At 41.7% G+C, this 22,779-nt stretch overlaps 3 protein-coding genes across 3 annotated transcripts; 1 reads left to right on the forward strand and 2 right to left on the reverse strand.

The window, feature by feature from the left end:
• Positions 1–315: 315 nt before the first annotated feature.
• LOC127342436 (26S proteasome non-ATPase regulatory subunit 14 homolog) lies at positions 316–3,104 on the forward strand. The gene is made up of 6 exons (XM_051368394.2): positions 316–530; positions 618–795; positions 1,999–2,080; positions 2,195–2,371; positions 2,455–2,622; positions 2,730–3,104. Exons 1-6 carry the CDS (start codon positions 404–406, stop codon positions 2,919–2,921), a joined length of 924 nt encoding a protein of 307 aa, XP_051224354.1. The 5' UTR covers positions 316–403; the 3' UTR covers positions 2,922–3,104.
• A 643-nt stretch (positions 3,105–3,747) lies between these two features.
• LOC127342439 (probable peptide/nitrate transporter At3g43790) lies at positions 3,748–13,186 on the reverse strand. The gene is made up of 17 exons (XM_051368396.2): positions 12,879–13,186; positions 12,227–12,267; positions 11,404–11,464; positions 11,158–11,260; positions 10,853–10,955; positions 9,326–9,379; positions 9,169–9,231; positions 8,705–8,754; positions 8,547–8,622; positions 7,273–7,461; positions 7,049–7,136; positions 6,416–6,501; positions 6,212–6,319; positions 5,181–5,225; positions 4,998–5,086; positions 4,713–4,756; positions 3,748–4,169 (listed from the first exon to the last, which is right to left on the reverse strand). Exons 1-17 carry the CDS (start codon positions 13,045–13,047, stop codon positions 4,072–4,074), a joined length of 1,467 nt encoding a protein of 488 aa, XP_051224356.1. The 5' UTR covers positions 13,048–13,186; the 3' UTR covers positions 3,748–4,071.
• A 764-nt stretch (positions 13,187–13,950) lies between these two features.
• Positions 13,951–21,969, reverse strand: LOC127342437 (ABC transporter G family member 48). Its single transcript, XM_051368395.2, has 19 exons — positions 21,319–21,969; positions 19,988–20,070; positions 19,573–19,657; positions 19,193–19,483; positions 19,029–19,119; positions 18,015–18,915; positions 17,758–17,918; positions 17,532–17,635; positions 17,240–17,405; positions 17,060–17,149; positions 16,815–16,930; positions 16,360–16,692; positions 15,958–16,248; positions 15,770–15,853; positions 15,447–15,580; positions 15,089–15,316; positions 14,818–14,989; positions 14,475–14,729; positions 13,951–14,390 (listed from the first exon to the last, which is right to left on the reverse strand). The coding sequence occupies exons 1-19, from the start codon at positions 21,847–21,849 to the stop codon at positions 14,121–14,123; spliced, it is 4,386 nt and encodes a 1,461-aa protein (XP_051224355.1). The 5' UTR covers positions 21,850–21,969; the 3' UTR covers positions 13,951–14,120.
• Positions 21,970–22,779: the final 810 nt, after the last annotated feature.

The following is a 22,779-nucleotide window of genomic DNA, read 5'->3' on the forward strand; positions in this document are numbered from 1 at the left end:
ATATATAAAATGAAAAACGAATTCATCATTCGGGCACAACTTTGGCAGAGGTTTTTTTTTTTTTTTTTGAGGGCGTTTGAAAGAGTTAATTCGCAACACACGTTAAGACGTGATGAAATCTGAAAGACTTCAAGACAATCTTGACCCACGGCGATTTTGTGGCCCATGCGATAGACGGACTTAGCCGCCTGGAGAAGCAATTGTCTGGCCCACAGGCCTAGGGTTTGAGATTGACAGTGCGGCCCACATAAGCCCGCCGGCCCGGCCCCTGAAAACTCCGAATTCGACTTGAGCAGAGCTTCGTGCAGTCGAAGAAAGAAATCCAAGCCGAAGAACAGGCAAGCAGCAGCGGCAGCAGAGAAGCCAAGCCGACCAAATCGAAGGAGCGAGCGAGCTAGAATCCATGGAGCGGCTGCAGCGGATCTTCGGCGCCGGCGCGATGGGGCAGCCGCCGTCGGACTCGCCGCTCCTCGACTCCTCCGAGCAGGTCTACATCTCCTCCCTCGCGCTCCTCAAGATGCTCAAGCACGGTCAGTCCCCAACCCTAGCCCGCTTTCGCCCCCCGATCTCTCCTTTTTCCCCTCCTTCTCGTCGGATTAACTGCGGGGTGGCTGCAGGGAGGGCCGGCGTGCCGATGGAGGTCATGGGCCTCATGCTCGGCGAGTTCGTCGACGACTACACGGTCCGGGTGGTCGACGTCTTCGCCATGCCGCAGAGCGGGACAGGGGTCAGCGTCGAGGCCGTCGACCACGTCTTCCAGACTAACATGCTCGACATGCTCAAGCAGACTGGCAGGTACGGCCCGCCGATCCTGATCGTGGATCCGTTGGTCCTCGCGTTCCCCCCCTTCTCTAGCTTCAGATTTCATGCCCATATTTTGGTCATACTTGGTTGATAAAGCTGAAAAGGATTAACCTCGATCAGCTTCCTATACCAATTGAATTAGCGCCTGTGCCGATACTTCATGTTTGTCTAAGGCTAGCTGTTACTTTGCTAGGAACTATCGAACACTTGATGTGAAACATATTGACTTTTTTCCGTGTTACTTTTGGTGGCGGAGTAAGATATTTTGGGTCTACTATATTGTGTGTTCTTAGCTATCCACGTTCCGGAACCATGACTTGGCTTCGAGATCTTATGGGTTTCAACTCTAGCCTACCCCAACTTGTTTGGGACTGAAAGGCTTGTTGTTGTTGTTGTTGTTGTTGTGTTGTTAATTACATCTTAGTTCATATAGTTCCAATAAGATTGTAGTAAATGCCAGAACTTCACAGATAGTTTGATGGGCATGGCAACGAGCCTAGCAAATGGATAAATCGTGGATATAAGGATATTACAGAACTCAGATAGTACCTTACTTTAATACGTGGCTTAACTCATTTGCTACTGTTTGGAATTAACTACTGTTCTTTGTCAATTAATTGAGTTGCAATCAGTTGAATTTGTCAGGATGATATGTCTCCATGTTGACTTGCATGAAACTTAATATTTCTTGATATATGTTCTTTTTGTTTACAATTCAGATAAATTGTACTGTACGTCTGTGAGTTTGACATGTAATCTTTATGAACAAAAAGATTTTTGTAAATGTAACAGATATACTCCCTGCTGTGCAGCGAACATCCTGTGCACCCATAATGTTCTAATTTCATGGATAATATTTGAAATCATCAGGACCAGCTTTAGATAACCAGGCACTTATTTACTACTACCTCTGCCGAATTATAAGATCGGCAGTAAAGGCCATTTCAGCAGGCCAGAACGTCTTATAATTTGGTACACAGGGAGTATTTGAGTGTAATGATTGGCTCTTGAGGAGCTGAATGTGAATTAGATAAAAGGCATGCTTTGAAAGAAGTTTTCATCAAAAAAATCCTTATATCTAGTAGTATACTGAAGTTATGGATTTGTTTTGAATAAAATTTTGGCCATAGCTTTAACCTTTGAGTGTTTTTCTTTGGCAAACATATCAGCTAACACTTGGATTTACTATTACAGACCAGAGATGGTGGTAGGGTGGTATCACTCCCATCCTGGTTTTGGTTGCTGGTTATCAGGTGTTGATATCAATACTCAACAGGTGCATGCATACCCCACCAATCTTCTATAGGCCTGTAAACGAGTGTTTTTTCTGTGACAAACAGACATTTAGTAAAGTTTGTATGTCTTATCATCATGAAAACTGAACCTGCAGAGTTTTGAAGCCTTAAACCCCAGGGCAGTTGCCGTTGTGATAGATCCCATCCAGAGTGTCAAGGGGAAGGTGGTCATCGATGCATTTCGTCTCATTAATCCTCAGACCATGATGCTTGGGCAGGAGCCACGACAGACAACATCCAATGTTGGGCACCTGAATAAGCCATCCATTCAGGTAAAATACTAACTAGTACGATAGATTACAAACTTTTGCATAGTTCATTCATATTAATGATTATACTGTATGTTTATTGCCAGGCTCTTATTCATGGTCTGAACAGACACTACTACTCTATTGCAATAAATTACCGCAAAAATGAGCTCGAGGAAAAAATGCTGCTGAACCTTCACAAAAAGAAATGGACCGATGGATTGATTTTAAAGAAATTTGACACACATTCAGAAACCAATGAGCAGACTGTTCAGGTGCGTAGATTTCAACTTTCTACTTTCACTCTAAGACCCCTTTTGCTGATAATGCTAAGTGGAAGTCGATGCTGTTTCTTAGTTTTTATTTGTGTTATTACATGCAGGAAATGCTGACCCTAGCCATCAAGTACAATAAGGCAGTGCAGGAGGAGGATGAACTGTCCCCTGAGAAATTAGCGATAGCTAATGTGGGACGTCAAGATGCAAAGAAGCATTTAGAAGAACATGTCTCAAATTTGATGTCCTCAAACATAGTTCAGACCCTAGGGACCATGCTCGACACGGTTGTCTTTTAGTCAGGTACTAGTGTTGTTCCAACCATGTATACAGACTCACTGGTCTATCATTCATGTTATCCAGTGCTTGCCACAAGCTAGGTTGGTGCCAGGCAAATCTGGGTTTTAACAATTTGCTTGGTGGGCTTCACTATCTTCTGCATTCTGTGTGCCAGTTAATTGTTCATCTCGCAGCATTTATCATCCTTGTCTTATATTATTGCCATCATGGTTCCTGAAGTCAGCGGGATCTTGTTGTCCTCCTGAGGCTATCGTGATTGGCATGTTGATGACCATGTGTCACTATGACATGTGGACATGTGGTACAGTAGTTTAATCTCCTATAGATAAATCATAAATGTGCTCTGCCGCTCTAGCTACCATCTATTGAAAACAACTTGTTTCACCTGGAGAACATGGACTCCATGCAGTATGGATTGAAGGTGGTGATTAACTCAAGGGGTAATGGATCAATCTCTCTAACTGCTGTTTGTCAAATTTAAATATTTTGAGTAGCCAATGTTAGGAGTATGATAATAGTGGTAATTAAGAGCCTGTTTGGAACCCCTCCACTCTGCTAACACGTTCGGCAACTGACTCCACTACACTCTTGGAATGTTGGTTCTAGGTCTGGCCTGATTTGAAGAAGACACTGGCGCGGGCAATGGCTGAGCTAGAGCATACAACACCAGGGTGCCACACCAATAAAAATCATCCATTTCAGGATGCATATATATATATATATATATAGTGAAAAGCTGTTGTTTTACAAAGTTTTTTTTTACCTGCTGTGCACCCCCATAGCTACGTGCAGATCTGCCCATTGGACAGACACGAAGAGGCCAAGGAGAGGAGAAGCGGGCGGATTCTGGCCCATTTGGAATCTCGAAACTGATCAGAGATTATTTATTAAGGGGAGAACTGATCACACATGCTATAATTACAAAAAAAATGCCACCTCACCCACGTGTTTCTCTCATATACGGAAATCACCCGTCTTCGAGGGCGCAGCTTTGCTTGCACCCATGTCCTTAACAACCCTATAGGGCGCAGTAATAAATAAAAACACACGGCGTGCAGCGAATTATACTATGCTCAAGGGGTAAGAATATCACAAGATAGAAGAATATAGATCCTGGTTCTGCCCAGGTTGTAACCCAGTGTAACTGCATCAATGCTTCTTTCTGTTCCCAGCAAAGTGCGGTCCGAAAGTGCATATAAGACCGATGACTGTAGCCGTGTTTAGCATGAAGAACACCAAGTGATCGCCTGAAGGGTCAATAACATCACAAATTAGAGCTAACCAAGGCTACGAAATATGGATTTATAGGCTGATCCTGAAATCGGAGCTTAATCCTCGCATGTAAAGCATAATATTTTTAGAAGAAAAAAATATGGCATATGTGTGACCGCGTGATACTGAAACTAGTGCATTGGATCTTGTTCAAGCTATCATATTTGCAATCGTACTATGGAAATTAAAGAGACGGTCTTGGCAAGTTCCATTACACTTCTTGCTATGTACTCCCTCCATCCCATAAACAAAACATCTTATATTATGAGACGGAGGAAGTACCATCCATTCAACTTAAACAATTTCTAGCTATTCTTTACACAGATATGTGAAGCGTGCATTATATGTTTTAACACTTCAATTCAAATGTTCATGGCATCAGGTAATTATCAAAATCCTAAAAAAATGGAAGATAAATTAGATGAATAATTGATGTACTCCCTATTTTTGTTAATACATCAACATGCGATAGAAAATTCCTGTATATGTACTTGCAACAAGATTAAACTATGTAATACCTGGAAGAAATGAAGCAGTTTGGCGCCTCTGAGCCCAGGAAAATCTACAAGGAAAATGTGTTTAACATAAGAAGGTAATACTTTTACCCCAATAAATGTGATACAAAAACAAAGGTTTGCAACAGTGTGTCATTCCAACGTGTATATAATGATTAGTCAATACTGTTGAATATCACAGCAAATACACAGCACCTATTAACCTTTCGATGCCAATGATATGATTAAAATAAACTAATTTGGGAAACGGATATGGCAGATGTAAAGTGCTTGATCATGGATACTTACATAATACCTGCAACAGCAGGAGCGATAGCTTTGAAAATGGACATTAACGTTACAGAAAGGCCATTCGCTGATGCTCTTAGGTCTTGACTCTGTTTTTCTCATGTGTATCCGAAGGTCAGAAAATCACATATGGAAGAATTTTTTTGATATAATTACTAAGTATTATAAATGTTGCAAACTTACCACAGCATCATTCATCAAAATATTGCAGACGGTGATGGTAGATACCTGAGATATTTTAGAAGAACATGAGAAACACTAACTAGTAATGGTTACCTTGAGCGAAAGTCATTTTGGCTCCCGAGCACAAGTGCTCTCGCCATATTAGAAAATTCAAAAATTTATATTTACAGGTTTCAAAAAGTTATGGAACAAAATTCTAAAAATAGCTAATGATATACTACCTCCGATTCAAGGAATAAGGCGCCCTCGTTTTACGTGTTTTTGTTTGACTAAGTATTACTTCAAATATATAAAGATTGTTTGTATAAAATTAACATCATTAGAAAGTATTTTTCAATACGAATCCAACAATACTAATTACATATAATATAACCAAGATTTTGTTGCTCAATTTTTATGGTCAAAGTTCGTCTTGGAATACGTGTGCGCCTTATTCCTTGGGACGGAGGTAGTATCCCACTAACGTGCAAAATATCAACTTCAAATGTTTTGTATTCTGAGTTGCACAAAAATGACAAAGTGTGTATTTTTTTAGAGATTTGAAATCACGATGCTCAGATCTACAATTTTGTTATATTCGTGTAGCCCTAAGTACACAATATTTCCAATTGAAAATTTGCACGAATGTGAGATACATTACTAGCTATATCACGATTTCTTTTTGTATTTTTATGAAACTTAGAAATATGATTTTTCAATTTTTTAAATAGTAAGATCACTGGTGCCCATGTGCACTAAATCTCTGTCTTTGAGCGAAAATATATAAGGCTGTAAGCATTACAGTCTTAGCAATAGGTAGGATAACATATATACAATTGAAATATTTGTTAAAATATAGGTAACTTGTCTGACTTTTTTGCTGTTTTCCACTAATCAAAAAGGTGTCTCCGTGAACATTGTTTGTATGTGTCTTTTAGCCATCACTAAGATAAATAGAGAAGGCTAGGAATGTTCTCTAAAATAGGAGCTAGTAAAGCATGCCCAAACATGAATATTTATTATACACAAAAAAGTAAGATCTTTGCACTCACTTGGAAAGCATTCTTCAGAGAAGATGCACAATTAACTACCAACTGAAGATTGAACCCTGATAATGCAGTCATGAATGGATAGCTTGAAAGAAGTGGCAGTGTCAAGAACTACATATCAGAAAAAAAGATCTACATATCAGAATTTATGATAAGTTGAACTGTTACACAGTATAACGAAATGGATGAAGTAATAGATAATCTTACTGCAGTTGCACGGACTAATGTGACAGGTTCTACAGCATTTGCAACCGATGGGTAAATCAAAATTTGATATATTAGGAGGCAGAAGCCTGACAAAAACGATGGTCAGTACAATGAACTTTGCAAATAAGTTATAACACAAGAGACACTATTTGTTGAGCTTCTAGTTAGTTCACATGGACGCATGCTTCATCTAGAACATGGTTAACTTAATCATATATCACGAGTCACATCAAGCTAGATAAAGCTGCATTATTAGTTTTAGTGCCATCAATAAAAAAATATTATTATCCACGAATTCAATCATATATGTTTTATAGGGCAGCTACCAAAAATGCCATTGTAGACATGCCATTGCTCACCTGCTCTAATTGTTAGATGACGGTATGCTCATTGAAATACCTGAAATTTCAGATGCCATTATGCAGTGGCATAAATATAAATGTACCTATCTTATATGGTTGGTAAAAAAAGACTAGAGAATAGTTGGTCGTTCTCTTCATAGTTCAACCAAACATTGCAGTAGTCCTTATAAATTCATGATGTTCAAAACCTTAAACAATATACATATGTCATGACTTATAAGTTCAAATTCCGAAATTTAGATAAATTTCCTATTGTCCTTATCTTAAATACCTGAGAGTGCAAGGACATTGCCCACATCTGTAGAAGTAAAGTTTAATCCACCATACTTCCTGTCACTGACAGCCCAAAGAGAAAATACCTGCAATGCAAGAAATGATACCCAAAAAAATAAGACAATAACAAAAACGCCACTAAAAAAACATGAGATGCTTTCTCAAGAAAAATATGATATGCTAAGCAAAATGGAATACCAGCAATCAAAAGACTCACGCTACCTCTGCATAAGCTACATCCTGAAGAGAGAAAATACAATATACAGTGATACAGGACATCAATGGCCAGTTTGTGAATAAACTCCAATATCCACCACCACTTTCCTCAGCATTAGGTTCAGATACAGATTCTTCTACGACTTCAATTGAATTATTTGAATCCGCAGGTTGATTGTGTTTATGCAAAGTTTCCTGTAGCAATGCAGAGATGTCAAGCAAAGATGAGATCTCCCCACAAAAAGAGCAACGTGAGGTTATACGTTCAATGCCATTAAGGTCTTGGTGCGAAAAATACTAAGGTGCATAAAACAAACATAAGGCCTTACCAGTTAAGCTATTGGTTGAGTGCCTTAACACTATTCCGGCAATAGCTAAGTGCCTATTCAAAAGATTGGGCAATGCCGTTGTATGTGGTATCGAACAAAAAAAGGGAAGAAAAAGATCATCTTTAACAAATACTACCTTGTTTCGAAATATAAAACTTTAGCTTTCTAAATATCTTATATTTCGAAATAGAGGTAATAAAATTGAAAAGTGCAACTTTTTTTTAAACATTATATGTTGACGGGAGTGGTGTTTGGAACATGGGAGCATATGCTCCCTCTATTTTGAAATGCATCTTACACATATTTTGAATTTCAAAAAAATTAAAACAAAAAATTCGCATGTAAATCTTCTCGTGCTAAACGCTTAGAAAGTTGTTTCATAAAAAATTGACTTATCATGTGACGTGTGTAAAAAAGACAAAACTCAGTGCTGAAAATAATGCTTTCCACAAGACAATTTTTCTCTTTTTTATATAGACCACAAAAAATATTGGTTTTTCGTGAAACTTGACGAACGAACATATATTATGAAGATGTGCATGTAAAATTTTTGTTAATTTTTTTCGACATTTCAAAATATGATTTTTTTGGTAGAGGGTGCATACGCACCCAGGAGCCGAATTGAATTTCCAAGAGTTGATGTCTAAATTACACATAGAATACTTTATCTTCCCTGAGTTGCAAATCATACATGCAAAGTTTTCAAACATTTATAAAAATAAAAATAAATAAATAAATCGGCAGTCGTAAACGTTCCGATGATTGCGAAGCTCACATAACTTTTCGAAGTGCTTTAGTCATTGCACATTTGTTACTTAGCTAGTTTTATATCTAAGCGTTAGTCCCAAAATGATTTTGGTGGCCTAACAAACCTCTGAGATGGTCAACAACGGCATATAAATTAAAGCAACGGAACATTAACAATATGCATCTAGGATAAAAAAAACTCACCGGAAGCCAGATGCAAGAAATTAAAGCAACGATGGCAAGGACTGATATACATAGGCAGGGGAGAAAGTATGGAAACCTACAACAAAACATGGTAAGCAGAATTAGCATCACATAAGAAACTGGTATAAAAAGTGTGCACATGCATAGAAAATGCTCACCTCCCGAATATGGATTGTTGAGAGAATATGCCTGGATATTTATCTGCTGGCTGATATAACAACAATGCAGAAGAAAAAGTAGCTTAGAAGGTCTCTAACTATTTATTTTACCATAACTTTATATCAAATAGACAAATAAAAGGAATATATAGGCTTCATTCGGATTGCAGAGTTGTACTTGGCAGGTGGAATCTGACTACTAGTTAGAACTTCATGAGAATGAGAATTAAAATTGGAGATCAACTTCAACTCAAGAGTTAGTGTCTAATAGTCATTCCGGAATGAGTTGTTCTTCTTCTGCTGGAAATGCTCCAAATGAGTTATATAAAGGGATCAAGAGAAGAAGGAAAATCAAGAAATTTTATTGGCAGTGTATATTTTTTTATTTATGTAGAACAGCATGTGCCATAACAAATTTCGATGGTAATGTATATTTTTTAATTAAATATTAAATGAACTATCACCTGTGCAAGATAACCACCGATGGCTGGTCCAACAATGAGGCCTATAGCACGTGAGGAAGAAATCTGAAGGATATACAGCAATAGCACTAGGGTGAGCATTATATATTATGCAATAAGGTAACATTAAAAAATTGAAATACTAACTTGGGAATCTTACAAGCGATAAAGCTAGGTGACTATATTCTTTCCGGCATACTTCTGTAGCATAAGCCTGAGCTCAAGCAAAAACAAAGTCGATCGAGTGTTAATGTGGTCAGTAGTACCCCCTCCGTCCCATAATATAATATGTTATTACAATACTGGTTATAATAACACATTATATTATTGGACGGAGGGAGTAAAACATTTATTTGGATATTATATTAAATACCAAAGTCACACAAAGCAAATCCTTATACTATTTCAGGAAGCACAGTGCACAGGCGTATCATGTGAATACCATGGTTTTTAAGGCGTCGAGGCGGTTTAAGGTGATGGTGGGAGGGGTGGGAGGGGTGGGGGGGCTCAACGCCTAGGCGCTTAAAGCGTGAAGGCACCAGGCGGAACGAGCACCTCTGACTTTGCTTTTCCTATGTTAGGCTAACTTGGCCCGTTGGATAAGAAACCAGAGGTCAACTGTGGACTCTGCACTGTAGTTACAACACTGTGGACCTCCACTGTTGGTAAATAGTGTAGACTCGGACTGTTCACACATTGTACCGTCAGATCTGCACTGTTGGTAAATAGTGTAGACTCGGACTGTTTACACACTGTACCGTCAGATCTGAGTCATTCCCCCGCGAACACACCACAAGCAAAGTCAGAGCCTCAGAGGGGCTCGTTCCACAGCACCACGGGTCGACCTGTCCATGGCGTCCAAAAGCAGCCAAAGCTACCGCTTTCCCGCCTAAGCGACGACCTGGACGCCTAAAAGATCGAATATGGACGCCTTAGAGCATCCACAATGTGTAGCTAAAAGTAGTTCTATTTGTGCATTTTGGCTTTTGGAACTAGTTCCCTACATTGTGGAGGTAGTTCCAAAGCTAGGAAAACTAGGAACCGGAGCAACTACTTGCTCCGATGCCATCTCCCCCCCTCACAATAAAATATTCATTTCTTTGTGATACAACAATAGCACAGAGAGAGAGAACACCCTTTTTTATGATGGTTTTATTCAGTAACGGGACCCACCGTACAGATATTTAGCTATGATACATTGTGGAGGTGTAGCCATATGTAGTTCCGATGCCAAATACTGTGCTTTGTCAGATTTGGCCATTTATACATTGTGGATGCCCTTAGGCACGGCCACACGGGCCTGAGGCGAGGACGGCGCCTTACCATCTCCAGGCGCTCGGACGCTTAGGCGACGCCTTAAAAACCATGGTGAATACAGACTGCTTGGCTGAAATTAATTTACTAACTTCATTGGGAAGTAACAAAGACCTCATTCATTAAAACATAACAAGCTTCATCCAAAACAGGCTAATCTAAAGAGTCATGTTCATTATACAGCAACCACATTGTGAAATGTCGTGCTCTCACAGAAGAATGCCATCAATTAAGTCCAGTGGAAAGCAGAAGAGTTATTGTTGATAAACTCATGAGTATGAATATGAGTACACGAGCAATTAGTACAAAGCTAGAAGAGCATGATGCACATTCTAGTACCAAAAGGTAAGTACACTCATGAATGTTTAGGTACCTTAATTGGTCCCAGCATACCCGACGACAGCCCAAGCAAACATCTTGTGGTCAATGCCATCCAATAACTGGAGCTGAGTCCAAATAGTGTATTCAATATAATTCTGAAATAGATGAGTGAACATGCTTAAATGTTGGGTGCATGTGCGAAATTGGAGAAAAGGAAAGCTCCTACTGGAAAGTACAAGCTACTCCTTCCGTCCCACAATATAACACGTTTTGGCAAGCTGTTTTAGCTTGTCAAAATGTTATATATTGTTGGATGTAGTGAGTAGAATCTACGCTTTATTGAAAGAATATCCTTACACTGCAATAAGGGTAATTACAAAAACAGGTTTCCTCCCATGCTTATCGGCCACGATTCCCCATACTGTAGAGGTAAGTGCTCTACCAATCATATATGATGCGCCTTCAACAATAGGAAATTAGGCACAATAAGTTTATCATGGTAGATAAAGTTATGGTATATCCATCACAGCACAATATACTTGCACAGCTATGTTCAAGTCCTCCAGAAGGTCGATACAAAACAATATATTGAGGAAAACTCACCAATAAAACCAGCATAAAATCCAATATCTTCCACTTGTTTAGCAATGTGCAGGTCCCTTATCTGCAAAAAAAACATCCAATAAAGATATTTATGAATGCTGCATTGCATTAAATATTATGTGTCCGACAAGGCTGTACAAGAGTGGCAAAATGCCAAAGTTGAGTGCACAAATTATTTATGGAAAAGATGAATAACTCGTGCTTTCTCAAACAAATGCACCATTTATTGTCAGAGATCATACTCTGACCTTTTTGGTATAAAATGCAGACGCTCGTTTAATATTCAATTATTATGGTACAATGGCAGAGTGTGAGTCGCAAGTTGCCAATTACTTAAGACAGTGCCAATTACTTAGTTGCTATACTTAATGAGCCACAACGCTAACACAGGCCATGAAATGGCTTATGTTCTCGTGGAAAGCCTGGGGCCACAGCCCAGTATGGCCGGAAGGACGCTTGGCAACTATCATGGTCTGTTTGCAGTGGTCTAATACGCCCTGTGACCATGAATGTTCCTAATGTTGATGCCATTTGTTATCTTATAGAAGCAACAAAAAAATATTAGGAACACCCAGGAATGCATGCCTTTTTTATAAATAGAAGAAGCACATGATAGCTTACACGATCCACAGTAAGAAAACATGAAGCAATAAAAAGGGAACAACAATGACATGGGAGGGGTGAGTTTTGCTTCAACTAAATTTCATAATCTTGTACCAAGCTTGTACTTATAGACATGTCAAACATTAGAATTGATGGTACAACTTATAAGTCTCGTCTTCTTTCTTTGAACAGAAGTAGAAGTAGAAGGAGTATTACTCACCATAAAATACAAGAAGGGGAACAAGGACTGTATCGGCAAGGCTGCAATAGGAAAGAAGTAGAAATAATCATATCAATTCATAATTAAATAACGAAGAGACATTTCACAAGATATAAGCCAAGAAGATCTGAAATTAGTAAAGTTTCAAATGCACTCGCAAAAAAAAAGTAAAGTTTCAAATGCTTTTAAGAGTTTAGTGAACAACCAGGTGCCGTAACAGATCAAGCATGAATGACTGTCTATCAATATTGTGATGAGCGAGTTTTTTCTCTTCTTTTTTTGTCTGGTGGATTTGGGAAGACAATGACAAGTCATGTGGAGAAACCCAAGGCTGCATGCTCCAGTCCTGAGGCGGTGAGGCCAAGTCATGCGACAACTACACATGGCACAACCAGAGCAACAAAGTCCAAGAAGATGATCTAATGTTCATTTTCTTTGTTTAGGAATGCCAGAATTGTCTGTCGTTAGCAAAATTTCAGGAACTAGGAAAGGGAAGAAAAGAATAAGATGCATCGTTGGAAGAAAACAGTAGTACTAGAAAGCAATTAATGATTTAATTCCTAATGTGCTGTAGAGATTATATACTGATAAAGAAGGGGAGGGACAGAAAGGGAAGTAATGAATGGGGGAGAAAAGGAAAGCAGCAACGCACTGGAGCAGACGGTGACGAGCCACATGCAGGCGAACTCGGTGTACGGCACCCCCGTCCGCGTCTCCTTCCTCCGGTCAAGCCTGCACCCGGGGCAGTTGCCGTGGACGTGCGTCTTCTTCAGCAGCAGCGGCACCTCCGGCCCGTCGCCGCCGAGTCCATCTTTGCCCATCTCTCCCGGCCGCCGGTGAGGCGGCGAGCAAAGGGAAGCGGCCGGAGTGCGGGCGCAGAAGGAGAAGGAGGATGGCGGCGCGACTCTGGAGAAGAATGCGCCTTTTGATACTGCTTGTCTCTGCTCGCTTGGCCACTGGCCCCTGCCTCCTCTTTATACGGAGCAACGAACTCGAACACGCCGAGTTTTTTTTTCCAAAGAAAAAGTAGGAGTAGTTACTGTCTGTACACTGTACCAGAATGGAAGAAGCAGAGGACGTGCTGAAGTTTTTTCCTTTTTCTCTCGTTAGATTGTGACGCGCTGCATTATTGGCGTAGAAAACGGAACAAAAGCACGTGACGAATTTTGAACGGAGGAGTAAAAAAAATCCTTCATGAACCTTGAAACTCCCCTAGAGCAGGAAATAGGACTTTCCAAAGAAACCTGGTTATTAGCAGGACAGTACAACTCCCACCAGCTCAGCAGCTCCTTTCTGTAAAATGTGCTTAAATAATAAAATCGTTAGGTTCAAATAAAATATATCAAGGTCCCAGTACAAAATGACAGATAAACAAATGCTTCTTGAACTAGGTACAAAATAACATATTATCTTCATATGAATACAAACACGGCCTTTGGATCCACCCATGTTCAGTACCTTCTTCTTACAGAGGCTCACGTTTTCCTTTTCAACAACTCCTCTGCATTCATTCTACACCAAGAATTCCTCTCTCTCCTTATTATCAACTCAAACATAACACCCAACAACATTAGTACAAAAGATATACGTATGCAGCAAGAACTCTCATTTGCTACTCAAATGGACAGTTATTCTTTTGCACAAACCATGTGCGAACTTGAGTACTCCTCCTTCTTTGTCATACATTTTACAGACCAAACTTAGGATTTCGGCAATAACAGTCAAGAGACAAAACTGGACCTTTTCCCATATAATAATACTCATAGTAAAACAAGGTGTATCGCTACTAAATCTCATTTACACAATAGTAGCAGAGGAATGTCTCTGCATCGAACTACTTGTCATATACACACGCTCACGCACGCACACGCTAGACTGCCTGCACACCGCCTGCCTAACGTTTCTGGAAGTTCAAGACCTTGATGGAATAGCCGAACACAAAGAAGAAGCCAATGCAAAAGGCAAAGTGGGCCAGCACGACGTAGCCAAGGAAATCGTGCTTTATTCCCAGATTATCGTCCAGAAACTGCTTCACCGTGGTCGAGGCCGCACCAGGGACCGAAAGACTACCGGTGTTCTCGCCAAATTGCGACGCCACGACGCCATAGATGGTCCATGACACAGGGTTTGCCCAGTAGTACCACCTCCACCAGATTGGTATCAACTGCACCAATAACCATCGTCAATCAACAAATGAATTTGGTTGTTTGGACATGCAACACACTTAATCTAAGCTTAATTTGCTTACCGGTCTCACGACGAGGAATCCAGCAAACAGGTTCCAAAGAGGCATCATAAAGGATATCAGTATGTTTGCAAGCATCGCGGATGGGGTCAATGCCACCAACATCATGCCAAACAATGTGAAGTAGTTGAAGCTTGAAACGATGAAGAACAGGAAATAGAAAAACTTGTCGGCTTTCCAATCATATCCAATCATCGCATAGATGACAACTGTGTATAGACACCCCTGCAAGACGTTGTAGATGATCTCCACGCTTGTCTGCACAAATCACACAATGTTGAGAAAATGGAAGGGTTTAGATTTGCTCATATACAAAATGTTGAGTATCAGTTTAAGAAGAAATTACCTGAGCTAATGCATAGGATAATGGAGAATACATCCCCGCCGCCTTTTCACGGTAGAAAACAGTTCGCTCAATTGCCACAACAGGTTGGACTGTGATGCAATTGGAAGCCCCGAGGAAGAAGACAGCAGCATAAGTGGCTCCAAGTAGATTGAACAAATCTTGTTGTGTACCTCTGCCCATACACAAAAAAAGTATTAGTGCCTCCATAAGAGCTAACGTATCATATTTCAATAGCACTGCTCTCAACTATAGCAAGAAAATGGGATCATACAGTTTAGTTCCTTTTTGCCAAAACACCGTCCCAAATACAAGACCATTGAGCAACGTCATAAGAAAGCGCATGGCGTTGTGGGGTGGATTCTTCCAATAAGATTTGTATTGCTTCCAGAAGTTTGCAACACACTGGTTGTAGAAATTCTGAGAATACTTTGTAGGGAATGAGAGATCCTCGTAGCCTGGAGGGGGGACGCTCAATTCCTTAATAAGTTCTTGGTTTTCCCTGGTCATATTTCACAAACAGGAACTCAGTGTGGATAGTATAAATGAAAACAACTGCATTTTTGGCGCTGGTTTCAAGAGAATATGTATTTGTTTTTAATGGAAATGGTATCAAATAATGAGGTACTTACCTATAAAGAGCAGAGTTGGCGTAAATTTCAGCAAAATTTACTTCCAAGCGAGCCTCGGCTAGAGGGGAGCTAACTTCCAACATCCATGTTGCAGGATTATATCCTTCTGTGATCTTTTCAACACCTGGAATTGCCTGCAATGCAATGACAGACCCATCGGTTAGTTCCTTTTTTACTTTTGCTACACATGCAAGGAGTTCAAGACCTGTTTGGTCTTTAATGGTTTTTCTGAGCCCATCGATCTATTGGTAAGCAGGTGTTCACCGCTGAATAAGTGAAGCGTTGGCTACCCCAAACCAAAATATGTAAGCAAAGTGACTCACCTCAAAATATTTAACCAGTTTATGAGAGTGGCGACCAAGATCACCAGCATAAATAACCTGGCCTCCTCTTTTCAGAAGTAGAAGCTACAAAAGGAGCCATTTGTGAGTTATTTACATTTCTAGAATTAGAATGATTATGATAAAAATAATTTATGGAGATAAATAGAAATTTAGAGAGAGGAGAGTACCGCATCAAAAGACTCAAATATATCGATGCTGGGTTGATGGATTGTACAAACCACAGTACGCCCAGTGTTGACTGTATTTCGCACCGCCCGCATGACAATCGCTGCTGCTCTAGCATCAAGACCAGAAGTTGGCTCATCCATGAATATGATTGAAGGATTTGATACCAGCTCCACCGCAATTGTCAGTCTCTTCCTTTGTTCAGTTGATAATCCGTCGACTCCAGGGAGACCAACCATAGCATTACGCAACGCATCAAGCTCTACAAGGGTCATGACTTCCTCCACAAACATCTGTGTGGGTGGAGATTGATTTCTTTAATCAGAAACAATTACAGTTTGAACTTTCAAATATATATAACACTGCATCTTTACTTGAGTCTGAAAGATGGCTTGAGTGCATACCTTTCTCGTCTTTTCATCAACATCTGATGAAAGACGCAGCCAGGCAGAGTACAGAATGGATTCGTAGACAGTAACATTTGGTGAATGGATATCATTCTGTTCACAATAGCCACTAACGCGGGCAAAAGTTTCTTGATTTTTAGGGTAACCAGAGAGGGTGATACTTCCTTCAACAGACCCACTAGTTTTCCTTCCTGCCAAGACATCCATTAGAGTGGTCTTTCCAGCTCCACTCACGCCAACAAGTGCTGTCAGGACACCTGGCCTGAAAGCACCACTGATATCAGTGAGCAACTGGAGCCGAGTTTCCCCGAATCCTTGTTCCTTCATTTCCTGAAACACAAGATGACACGTTTTAGTGCAAGACCTAAAATAACTTTTTGTCCACATCTGCAGATAAGTTTATCATACAAGTGACAAACTCATGTCCTGACACAACAGGTAGGTAGGCTTACCGCAGGCATGTCCACGTAATAGTTTACATGGTTGAAAGAAAGTGCAAGGGGCTGGAAAGGCAAGACAACTCCTGACTGAGTTGGCCTATTTGTGGCTCCATTAGTACCTACATCAACTGCAAGTGCAAACAGTGGCTAGTTAGTATTATTATTAAGGCATCAATCGGCTTCATAAATATTACAAGAACTTGAGAATATTGTAAATGCTGCAATAGTCTAGCATGGATACTTAAAGAAGACCTCACCCATAGGTATTGAAGATGCCCTATTAGATGATGCATTGGCTTCTGACTCATTCTCTTCGTCTGAAACTAGTGTGTTTGAGCTACCGCTAGCTGGAACAGAACAGATTATATGAGTGTAAGTATGTCGCTCTTCAAGCCAACAAACAATAGTCTCAGCCAAAAATAAATAATGGTACTTACGGCTCAAGTACGTAAGGGCCAAAATGTACAAGATGTTGAACACAATAGCGAATGCTACAAGGGCTCCTATGGAAATCCAATAGCCCCCGTCAGTAGTAAAAAATCCTTTCGATTTAAGAAGAGCCTTGCCTACTGTTTGTGCATCAACAGAAGTGTCGGTGTTTGTCTGCAGTAACATTGAAAGACTCGCATTAGTTTAGAAAGTTTTCACCTTTACAACACTAGGACATAATGGTGTCTGGGTTAAGAGGAGCTAAACCGAGAAAATACAGGGTTCCTTAGAAAAACTTACAGTGGTCCACCTAGTGGCAAGGAATTCATTGACAGATATTGCATTCTGACTGTACATCATAGGGGATGACCAGTAAGCCCAGATCCACCATGGTCTGATGTCACCTGCCACATCAAATTTAGCAATGGAAAAGGTTAGTTCCATCCATGTAAATGAGGTGCAGATAGCTGATTTATCGTGCCTAGGTAGCTAGATATAAATGATTTTGTCATGGCAGTATGCTTACCCCTAGGGATGAGAAATCCTCCAAATATGAAAATAAGAAGGATCACGAACATCCCAAAAGTGTTGGCCACAACCATTGATTTCAGAACAGCACCCAAAAATCGGAACAAAGCAATCGCCATTTGGTGAGTAGCGAAGAACGCTAAAAACTGACGAAAGAACCTATAACAAGGAGACAGATGAATAATGGATTTATCAATTTGAAAATTTTAAAAGCAAACGGCTAAGTGGGCACTAGGATTATATGTGGATGCCTACCTTCCTGCAGCAGGTGCAAAGCCCATCACATAGTACGTGAGGACGACCCATACCGCGGCCTCCACAAACGAAACAGGAATTTTTAAGAGTATGTTTGCCACTCCCCATGTCCATGGGGGGAAAAACAAGAAATCCCTTTGTTTGTAGAACGTAGGAAGCATCTTTATGGTGAGTTGTAGCTCAGCAAACCCGTTGAACAAGATGGTGATTAAACTGAAAGTCAGAGCTCCATAGAATTTGCCACCGTCAGCAATCTTCCCAGAGGGCATCTTTACTCTGAGGAACACAGTCATGGCCATGAGCCCAAGGATGATCAACTGGGAGACCTTGAAGATGTAGATGAAAGAGTTGCGCTTCATCAACAGCACCTCTCTCGACATCACTGCCTTGAGTGACTCCTTGCTGGATATGCCATACTTCTTGGTGGTCAATGCGGCAGGATGGGTTTTGGATTTGTCAAAAGGGATCTGCATCTCCTTGATCATCTGCTGGCCTACATGGAATGACTTGAAACGTTCAGCAAACTCTGGGACTGACACCGGACGATATTGTTCCTGTTCACGGTACCAGTATTGTTGTTGGTCTTTCTTGGAAGTGACCTCTTGAAGGAAATCAGCGACTCCTTTCCTGTCAGGGCACCGAAAACCAGAAGCTTCAAAGAATTCCAAGATGTTCTCACGTGGCCCATGGTACACTATGTATCCTTCTGATAGCAGAATAATGTCATCAAACAGGTTGTATGTCTCGGGCGGTGGTTGTAGGAGGGAGATCATCACGGTCTCATTCATCACATGGACCAACTGCTTCATATATTTTACAATCATAAATGTGCTAGAGCTATCCAAACCAGTGGAAATTTCATCCATGAACAAAGCACTTGCAGGTCCAGTTAACATTTCCCCTAGCATCAACAAAAGTAAAAAAAAAAATCAGATAATCATAACAAATGAGAAATTCCTTTTCCATGATGAATTGAGCGGCTGTGCCCCGTATTGTATGTAGGTGTCTGCATACCAGTTGTGACACGCTTCTTTTGCCCACCGGAAATTCCTCTGATCATGTCATCACCGATCATGGTATCAGCACAAATGTCAAGCCCAAGGACCTGAAAGAGTGGTTTTTTTGTTAGACTCCATGAGTACAATTTTGTTAATGAACAGAAGAGTCGGAAATCTCACCTTGAGAGTAAGATCCGTCACAATATTACTCTCCTTTCCCTGCACCGCAGTAGCTTTCATGTAAGCGTCGATCTCAGGATCTGGTTTTATGCCAGCTTCACGCTCCCTCTTGGCGAGCTCCGCAAGCATGTCATATCTGGCACCGACGCCTAAGCAGCGCCTGGAGAAATCCAGTGTCTCTCTTACAGTCATCTCCGCATTGTGGAGATCGTACTGGCTAACATACGCGCTGGTCCTCTCAGGGTAGAACTCGGAAAATGTGTGGCCACAATATGTGATGCTGCCAGATACCTGCCATATCCACGGGATGGTTATTATTTTGATGCATGTGGCCACAAAGCATAAGGGGAAAAGAAATTAACAAAACTACGAGTTAAAACCTTGAGGCTTTTGTCAAGCTTGCCAGAAAGGGCCCGCATAAGCGTGCTCTTTCCTGAAGAAGGAGGTCCAAGAAGAAGAGTCATCCTGGAAAAAAAAATCGGACATACATGTCAAGTTACTTAATTTTTCAGATTGTTACACATTTAGAGAAAAGTAGAAAAAGATGTAATGAGTGAATTTTCTTGCAGGAAGGTAAGGTTGACTGGTTACATACTGAAAAAAAAAATACTTTTGGGAATCACTGGCCTATTTAAAAGCATCTATAACAAACTAATATTAGCTCAGGGTTCATGAGAGACGTGTGAGAGAGATAATGGGCCTGCTATACGGCTGCTGCTAGTGACGGCACAGTAATCGTAATAAAGAAACAGTAGCAGTTAGTTGCAGGAAGTAGAATAAGAAGAAGGTGGTTACCTGGATGGTTTGAGGATGCCATTGACGTTCTGGAGTATGTTGATGGTTTTCTTGTTGGAGGAGGCGAGGCGTCCGATAAGACTCTGCGGTCATGAGGCGCTGTGTTAGCAACGGCAAAATAGTACTCGTAATATCCAATTCATCCGTAAAGATGCATGCATATACATACAGAAGGAATGGATATATGGGCCTCTAGAATGTTAGCAACAAGATAGGCAGTACACAGTACTAGATGGTGGTCATGGGCAGAATCGCCTCTTGTCTGATGCGTTTGGTCTAATCAGGTGATAAATCAAGCTGTCTGTTTGGGTTGGACATTTCGTCGAACATCTCCAAGGCGCCTCCGCTAAGTCGGGAGATGGTTGTAGGATCTACGATTGATTGCTGTGCACATTTATCTCTTGCTTGTTCTCCCCCTTCATGTCCCTTGCTTCCGCCGCCGCCGGGAAGGACCCTGAGCAGAGCAAGAGGTGGTCGTTGGTAGCATCGAAAATCCTCATCCACCGAACGGCCGGCCTCGCGACCAGAGGTAGGAAGGATTCGTCCATGATCTCGGCGGAGGGAAGGCTAGCTGCCTGTGTTGTGTGTAGGAAGTGGTAAGAGAGGAAGGGAGAGAGGGGGGGTGCGGAGGAAGAAGACGAAGCTGACGAGGGATGGAGTAAAAAACTGGGTGACGTGGCTGCCCATGAAAGAGCTCCGTTATTGTCCACGTCACCGTGAATAAAAAACGTTAAAAAGGAAAACGGTAAAGTGATGAACAGTCATACCTACGGTCCAAAGTCCAGACACGTGAGAAGAAAAAAGATCCCACGTGTTTAGAAAAAAAATGTACGAGTACTAGTCCGTAGTTTGATTAGTCAAACATGGATATTTTGGAGTTGAAACTCGAATCCATTCGTTTAGAAATTACCGCTTCTGGATTCGACATGAAGAGTGATTCATGCATCCATATATATTTACCACTGCTTGGTGTGGATTATTGGTTTTCTTCAGTAAAAGAAAATCACATAGTAGAACATTTTCATCCCATACATATATATATACTCCTTCCGTCTCATGAAGTGCAGGTTATCTAAACTTTATTGAAATTTAGATGTAGATACTATTTAGTGTTTAGATACATTTAAATTCGACTTTAGTGGGATGGAGGGAGTAGATGTTTTTTTGTATTATCTTTCGACAGTATCAAAAGGTGAAATTATTCTACAAAAGGCTTTTGTTAGAATGATAAGGGGAAATAAAAAAAAGATGAGGCAGAGGCGGATGCATGGAGAGTAGGAGTAATAATATGGCAGAGCAGAAAGCAGCAGAGCATGCATGGCGCAACGCACCTTGAAGACGTTGGCGGTGACGTTCCAGAGCGTGGGCAACGCGGAGCTCCCCACGTAGGCGTCGACCTCGATGCTGAGGTCCTGGTAGCGCACCTCGATGGCCGGCATCTCGATGCCCACCCTGTCCACCCGGTCCTTGAGCCTCCTCAGGAACCCCTCGCTGTCGTCCCTGAACACGCGCTCCAGCAGCGCGCGCCCGCCGTCGCCGCTGGCGAGGTGCTCGATCTCCACCATCCCGTCATCCCCGGCGCCGGCGTACTGCTGCAGGCTGTGGTTGGCGAGGAGGATGGCGCGCCGCATGCGGTCGTAGGTGGGGAGCTTCTCCAGCGCCGCCCAACGGAGGTTCTCCTCGTCGTCGTCGTGGCGGCGGGACGAGGTGGCGGAGCCACGCCGGAACGGTTCATCGGTGTCCGGCTGCAGGCCCGCCTGCTGCCGGAGGGAGTGGGAGATGTTGCTGCCCCAGCTCCGGCTGCTCCGGCGGCTGCTGCGGGAGAGCGCTCCGCCCGGCCCGGGCATCCCGTTTGGCTCCATGGCTGGCTACCGATCGATGAACGATGGAGCTCTGCGTTTGCTTAGCACCTGGCTTGCTCTCGACTGCTTGGCTAGTATGTCAGGAGGAGTGTATATATATGCTGCTAGGAGGAGGAGGAAGGAGCAGCGGAGGTGTGGATTGGAAATTCTACACTATCGATCGATCCTCTCCATGTGCTTGCTAGGAGGAGGAGAATCCGATCAACAGAATTTTCAAGTCAAAGCTGCTACTATTCTCCCGACGGCTTGCTACGACCGACTGCTTCACTGTTGCTAGCCTTGACCTACACCTACGGAACACTACCACGGATTTTTCACACGGATACAAAATCAGAACAAGCCCCGGTTTTCAAGGAGGGGATGAAAGCTCAGCCAATCAATTCATTGCATGTTAGTCCGTGGAAGTTTCGTGAGCCAAAACCAGCCGTAGGTCTAGGATTGTCGCCTGCCTCTTGCCGCTCGCGCCAAGTAACGGTGGAACTCTGACCAAATGATCCGACGACGACGGAGCTCCTACGCTGGAGGAATACACGGGCTCCATCATTTATTTCCATGTAGTCTCCTCTCCTGGCGCACCAAGCTTCTAGATGGTCATCTCAGAAAAGGCTTCTAGATGATCACCGTTTAGGTCGTTGACCTCCCCCATTAATTAACTCGGATTTGATTTCATTGTTACGTACTTATATTGTACTAGTAGTACTACTATGGCGTAGATGCGATGGCTGCTGCACATGCATCATGCAAACTCTAGCTAGCGCAGCCTATCACATGCATCATGATCGAATTAATTCATTTAGGTAATACAAGGAGTATGACAGAACTAGGCATGGCTTAGGGAAAGATAGGATATGGTTCCCTCCCATTGTCATATTTTTTTATGTGAATCTGGTTTTGTTTTTCGTGTGCCTAAGCTCATACGTCAGCAGTCGC

The sequence above is a fragment of the Lolium perenne genome, chromosome 3, assembly GCF_019359855.2.
Source record: "Lolium perenne isolate Kyuss_39 chromosome 3, Kyuss_2.0, whole genome shotgun sequence".
Lineage (NCBI taxonomy): Eukaryota > Viridiplantae > Streptophyta > Magnoliopsida > Poales > Poaceae > Lolium > Lolium perenne.